Here is a 6,456-nt window from a genome sequence, read left to right as displayed (position 1 = left end):
CTCCGCCGCGCCGGCCGGGGCTGCGCTGAGCCCCCCGCGACCCCGCGCCGGGCCCCCCCGCCATGGCGCAGCCCGCGGGCCGCGGCGGGACGAGCCGCGAGCTGCCGGGCATCAGCACCGTAACCTACGTGTTCGTTTACAGCCCCGGCGGCCCGGCCGGGCCCCCCGGCCCCGGAGCCGAGCCCGCGCCGCACGCCGCGCCCGCCCCGCTGCGCGGGCCCAAGCGGAAGCTGTACAGCGCCGTGCCCGGCCGCAAGTTCATCGTGGTGAAGAGCTACGCGCCGCAGGGCGAGGGCGAGATCCAGCTCAACCGCGGAGAAGCCGTCAAGGGTGAGCGAGCGAGGCAGCGAGGGAGGGAGGGAGGGAGGGAGGGATGGAGGGAGAGCGGGCGGGGCGCGGGGCGGGCGGCGGGGCGGCACCGCCACCGGGCGGGGGTCCCGCGCTGCTCCGGGGGTCCCGCGCCGCTGCGGCACGGGGTGCGCTGGACGCGGCCGTGGGGGTCCCCAGCCCGGCCAGCGGGTCCCCAGCCCGGGGTCCCGCGGCACCGGGTGCGGGCTCTGGTAGGGGGTCCTGCACTGGCTGTGCTGGCAGTGGTTAGGGGGGTCCCCAGCCCGGCTGGGGGGATGGAGGGCCTTGGGGTCCCCAGCCCGGCTGCAGGGTCCCCAGCCCAGGGTCCCACGGCACCGGCTGCAGGCTCTGGGCAGGGGGCTCACGCTGGCTGCAGCACTGGCTGCGCTGGCCGTGGTGCTGCAGGGCTGTGGGGTCCCCAGCCTGGTTGTGGGGGCTGCAGAGCCTTGGGATCCCCAGCCTGATTTTGGGGCTGCAGAGTCTTGGGATCCCCAGCCTGGTTTTGGGGCGCCACAGCTGTGGGGTCCCCAGCCTGGTTTTGGGGGCTGCAGAGCCTTGGCCTCCTCATCCCAGCCATGGGGCTGCAGGGCTGTGGGGTCCCCAGTCCCAGGTCCCACGGCACTGGCAGCGGGCTCCAGGTGGGCATCCCACTCTGGCTGTGGCACTGGCTGCCCTGGCTGTGGTTGTGGGGGTCCCCAAACTGGTTGAGATGCTGCAGGGCCATGGGGTCCCCAGTCATCTCCAGCCCAGGGTCCTGCTCAGCCCACGGGCTGGGGATCAGCAGCAACGGCTGCCCTGGCTGTGTGATCCCCAGCACGGCTGTGGGGCTGCAGCTTTGTGGGGCTCCCAACCTGGTTGTGGGGCTGCAGGGCCATGGGATCCCCAGCCTGGTTGTGGGGCTGCAGGGCTGTGAGATCTCCAGCCTGGCTGTGGGGCTGCAGCTTTGTGGGGCTCCCAACCTGGTTGTGGGGCTGCAGGGCCATGGGATCTCCAGCCTGGTTGTGGGGCTGCAGGGCTGTGAGATCTCCAGCCTGGCTGTGGGGCTGCAGCTTTGTGGGGCTCCCAGCCCGGTTGTGGGGCTGCAGGTTCCCTGATCAGCTCCAGCCCTGGGGTGCCCTGTCCATCCCTGGGGTGTGTCTGTGGCTCTCTGCTGTGGCTGGGGGTGGTTGGTCTCACCTGTGACACCTGTGGGTGCCTGGCTCTCCTGGGAGCCCCGGAGGTGCCGGTGCCTCTCTGACCCCTCTCCCCCCATCCCGGGGCTGGCAGTGCCCGGTGTCCTGCCCTGGGCCACTGCAGGGCCCCCCAGTGCCAGCCCACCTCGTGCTGGGGGTGGTGGGCACGGGAGCTCTTCCCAACAGAGCTTCCAGCCACAGCTCCCGGCGCCGGGAGCCAGGAGGCTTAGAGGGATAACAGCAGTGCCTGTTGTGTTGGACAGACTCCTGAGAGCCACGTAAAGCCTGCGCTGGGTCGTAAGTCAGCTTCCAGCAGGCAGGGATAACAAAAGGCTCCCTCTGCAAGCCTCCTAATTCCATAGTTTTTTCACAGAAAGTTTAAGGATCCTCTTTTCATCTTCCTGCCTCCACTTTTTCCGTGGATTCCTCTTGCACTGCGGGCTGGAGCAGCCGCTGAGCTGAGCTGCGTTGGCTGTAACATGGATCTGAGCTGGGGAGAGGGAGACAGGGCTTTCTCTTCCCTGCTTGGAATTGCTGCTTCAGAACCCTGTGAGCCCCGTGCTGAGGGAGCTGACAGCTCCTCCTCGGAGGTGGCAGTCCAGGCAATCCCGCTGATGTCCCCATGGATGTGTTTTTCCCCCCGAGAGGAGGAGGTGGATGAGAAGGGCCTGTGGCTGGGGCGGATTTCTGCAGTGGTGGTTGGAGTTAAGGAGTGTTTGATGTGCTGGAGCTGCGATTCGTGCAGGTGTCTGATTCCAGGAGGCTGGAAGGAATCCATGGATGGACTCTTGCATCAGAAGTGCTTTTCCCAGTGCGTTTTCCCACTGTTGCCTGTCACATCCTTCTGTATCTCCTCATGTGTTTACATCGAGTAGGTGGTCCTGGAGTAACTGCCACAGAATCCTGAATTCACTTATTCATCCCGAATTGTTTGTGTGTGTTCATGTGATCTCCAGAGAGAAAGCAAGTTGTGGGAGGCACTGTGGGGAGGAACAGTGGAGTGGGACGGGCAGTGGCCCCTCAGGGCTGGAATCTCTTCCCACTGGCTCCTTACCCTGTGGCCGAGGAGGCTGAGTGAGAGTTAAAGAGAATCCCTTCAGTGCCTCGCTCATGGAAACTCTCCAGGTTATTTGCTGCGTTGGAGATGCTGATGAATGTTTTTGGGGCCAGGAATGTTGTCAGCCCCTGGCCAGGGTTCCCTGGGAGTCGCAGGCAGGTCGAGGGCTGGGCTGAGCAGAGCCCGGCAGTCTGAGCGGAGCTGCCACCGCCGCTGCTTTGTCATGTTCAGGGCACTCGTGATGCCTTTGGGAACGGGGGGAGCTGGGAGAGCTTCTCCCACCCGGGAAACAGGAGCTGGTGTGAGCGAAGATCCCGGACTGAGCTGGTGCTGGACTTGTGCTCTGAGCTAAGGGGGTGCCGGGGTGTCCACAGTGGGAGAGGTGTTGGGAGAGGCTGGTTGGAGAGGAGTCCCGGCCAGGGGTGTGATTTGCCAGCCTGGGGGGCTTCAGGGTCCTGAAGGGATGGGGGGGTGACTGAGCTGCCCAGGAGTGGAAGTGTTGGGGTGTTGGGGGTGGAGGGTCCTGGAGGGAGAAGGTGGCAGCTGGAGTGTGGTGGGTGCAGGCAGTCTGGGGAAGGGTGAGAGATGGTTTGGGAGGTGCTGTCAGAGAAGTGCTGGATGGAATGAGCTGCCTGGGGGATGGTCCAGGGTGAGAGCCCTGGGTGGAGGGAGCTCTGCGAGGGTGCGATGCCGAGGGAGGAACCTGTCCAGAGATGAGTCTGGGTGAGGAACTGTGGGAAGGGACCACCCCAGGGAGGAGCAGGGGACAGGAGATGGCTGGAATGGAGGCTGGGGTAGGGCTGGTGTCTCGTTCTGAGATGTGCTGGCGAGCTGACTTGACAGCCACCCCTTTGGTGCAGCAGAATCGGTGATTTCGGGGGGCTGGGGCTGCAAACAGGCACTGTCAGGGAGGGGAATGGCAGAACTTGTGGCAGTTTTCATCCTGGGAATTGCAGAGATGCTGGAGAAGAGTTGGAGGTGGAGCAGCACGAGCCCCTCTGGGGGTGTGTCTGTGTCTGGCCCCGTTTGCAGCTGCGGAGCAAACGCTGCTGGGTGGTGGAAGCTGAGGGTCCCTGAGTGTTCACTGCAGGTCCCATGTGGAGCTGCTCTTCCTTCTTGGAAGCAGATGGACTCCTGTGAAGGTCCTCCTGAGCACTGGTGTTAAACAGGGGGCTTTGGTACTGGATTTGGAGGAGCAGGAGATGCTCTGTGATGGGTTTCCTTGGGGCTTTTCTGGAGCATTTCATGCAGGTGTTTTCGGGAGCTTTTCCTGCAGCCCCGGGTCCCATGTGGAGCTGTTGTTCCTTGTTGGAAGCAAACAGGCTCCTGCAAAGGTTCTCCTGAGCACTGCTCTTAAACAGGTATTGGATTTGGAGGAGCAGGAGGTGCTCTGTGATGGGTTTTCTCGGGCTTTTCAGGAGCTTTTCGTGCAGGAGCATTTCGTGCATCCCTGGGTCCCATGTGGAGCTGCTGTTCCTGTTTGGAAGCAGATGGACTCCTGTGAAGGTTCTCCTGGATGCTGGTGTTAAACAGGGATCTTGGCAGTGGATTTAGAGGAGCAGGAGATGCTGTTTGATGGCTTTCCTCGGGGCTCTTCAGAGCAGCTGGTTTCAAGCTGGTTTCAAGCTCTTCAAGAGCACGTGCAAGTGAAGGGTGTCTGTGTTGTCTGTGACTGTCCTGCAGCTGCTGGATGACAAAGGCAATAATCAATGGAGTTATTTCGTTTGTAAGACAGAGAAAGAATCCTGGCAGAGGAGAGCCTGTCCTTGATCTGGTTGTGCCTGATAATGAGAAACGAAATGAGATGTGAGCGCCCCAAGCAAAGGGAGAACCAATAGTCGCCGGCTCTGAAATCACAAGGTCACGGGGAGAAGTGGTTCACAGGCACAGCAAGGGATGAATCTCCAGCCTGGAGAGCAGGGGGGGATTAGGAACACCCTGAGCCTCCTTCCTTTGCACTTGGCGATTAGGAGGAGTTACTCTGGAGCAACTGTTACCTCGTGCATCCGACGGGGCTTCCTCGCTCTGGTGACATCCCCACTGCAGTATCTGAACTGGAATAAATGGTAAATTGGATTTCTGTTGGCCGGGGTTGTGGCTTTGTTGAGTTATTGCCGTGGCCGCGCTCGGCTGTGCTGGGGGTTGTTTCCGTAGGAGGATTATTTTCCCGGTGAATAAAGTTCTCGCAGCGAGGATGTAGCTTTTGTTGGGGAAGGCTTTGCAGCTCCTGTTTGATGAGCAGCCAGCTGGTTTCCTCTGGAATTTCTTTATCTAAGCCAGAAGCACTGAGGAGCGGGGCTGGAGGCTCAGGATCCCTGCGGGAAGGTTGGGAAGCCATTCACAACTTGGAAGGTTGAGCCAAAGCTTTAAACTTAATTTAACTCCCCGTGCCCGTGGTGATCTGGAACAGCTGCCTCCTCCCCAGGCTGCTCTTCCAGCAGCATTCCCATTCCCAGTGCTGGAAAAGCAGTGGGACAGGGAGTCTGGTCAGTGAGTTGAGTCCTTGACCCCGCACAGCTTCACAACCCCCACAAACTGCTCACTCTCCACCTTTAAACCCACTGATGCTTTTCCTCCTGCTATTCCAGTGGGAAGGCTGTTCTGGAACCTTCCAGACTTCTGGAAGTAAAAAGTATACATATAAGTAGATATAAATGTGTATAAAATATGCAGATGTATAATAAATAGAATATAAACACAATAAATATAACAATAAGAAATAGAATAATAAATAGATGTAATAATAAATATAATAATACATTTAATAAATATAGATGTAACATTTTCACTTGTGTGAATTTGTATGTGCACTCTCAAAATAGACACCTATAAATATATCCAATGCATAATCAGTAGTTTATTCAGTAGTTAATACAGGAGAACTCTCTAACTCAAGTGTATTTTCTAATAGTTCCAAGGCATCATTAGTTACAATCTCAGGTTGTAATAAGAACATTCATCAGCCTTCCTGGGCTGATCTAGAACAAGAGGAAAACCAAACAAACCAGGACAAGCTTCAGTAAATATATTTATTATGTATACGGGTGTCATTGCTTTGTTTAAAATACCATAAATAGTTACCTTTGCTTATTTCATATTTCCAAGTTTGCCAAAGTTAAAAACCAGTTTTTACTGGAAACCACTGACCGGGGTGGTTGAATGGCTCACACTTGAAAACAGGCTTGTCTAAAATACACAGGTTTCTCTGGCAAGGAATTCAAAGAAATATGCAGCAACTACTTTTAAATCCCAAGTTTTCCGTCCCTCCCGGCTCCAGAAACGAGCGTTGGTGGCCGGTTTAATCATTCCTGGTGTTCCTTCAGACACAACAGCCTGCTGGGAGACATCAAAGGCACCCTGACCGGGTCCTGGTTGGGGAGAAAGGAGGTTTCTTGTTCCCTTTTCCTGGCAAATGGCACAGCTTAGTCACCAGTTCTACCTGCCAGGCTGAGGTTGGTGATGTGCCCGTCAGGGATCCAGGGGAGTCCCGGCTCTGGCGAGGGCTGGGCGTGGGAGCAGCATCCCATGGGATCATCTCCTGGTACTCGGTACCTCCAGGGTGTCTCCAGCTCCAGCTGCATTGTCCTGACTCCAGCGTGTTCTCCACAGCACTGGACAGGGCTGGGAGCCACAGGAACCTTTGCCCTGGAGCTTTTGTGGTTCTTGGTTCCCTTGGGTCTCCTGCAGCCCTTGGGCACCGACTGCTGTTGTTTCCTGAGGAGCAGCTGAACTACCCCAGGGCTGAAATGGGTTAAAAACCGACAGAGATCCCCAACATCGGGAGTTTACTGAGAGTTTTGTATCAAAACTCGTGTGGGCACAGGCCCAGGGCAGGGATTGTCCCTGTGCTGGGAACTGGGGAGGCCCCCCTGGAATCCC

General features: G+C 58.0%; 1 protein-coding gene across 1 annotated transcript in view; it reads left to right on the top strand.

The window, feature by feature from the left end:
• The first annotated feature begins 62 nt into the window (after positions 1-62).
• Positions 63-6,456, top strand: part of LOC108509414 (SH3 and multiple ankyrin repeat domains protein 3-like) — a 139,781-nt gene continuing 133,387 nt past the window's right edge. Inside the window, exon 1 of the mRNA XM_017838839.1 lies at positions 63-330. Coding sequence (XP_017694328.1) covers positions 63-330 — 268 coding nt within the window. The remainder of the gene's footprint in view (positions 331-6,456) is intronic.

The sequence above is a fragment of the Lepidothrix coronata genome, unplaced genomic scaffold (genome assembly GCF_001604755.1).
Source record: "Lepidothrix coronata isolate B3197 unplaced genomic scaffold, Lepidothrix_coronata-1.0 Scaffold362, whole genome shotgun sequence".
In the NCBI taxonomy this organism is placed as follows: domain Eukaryota; kingdom Metazoa; phylum Chordata; class Aves; order Passeriformes; family Pipridae; genus Lepidothrix; species Lepidothrix coronata.
Note: the sequence above shows the minus strand (reverse complement) of the source record. Positions and strands in the feature narration are given on the sequence as shown.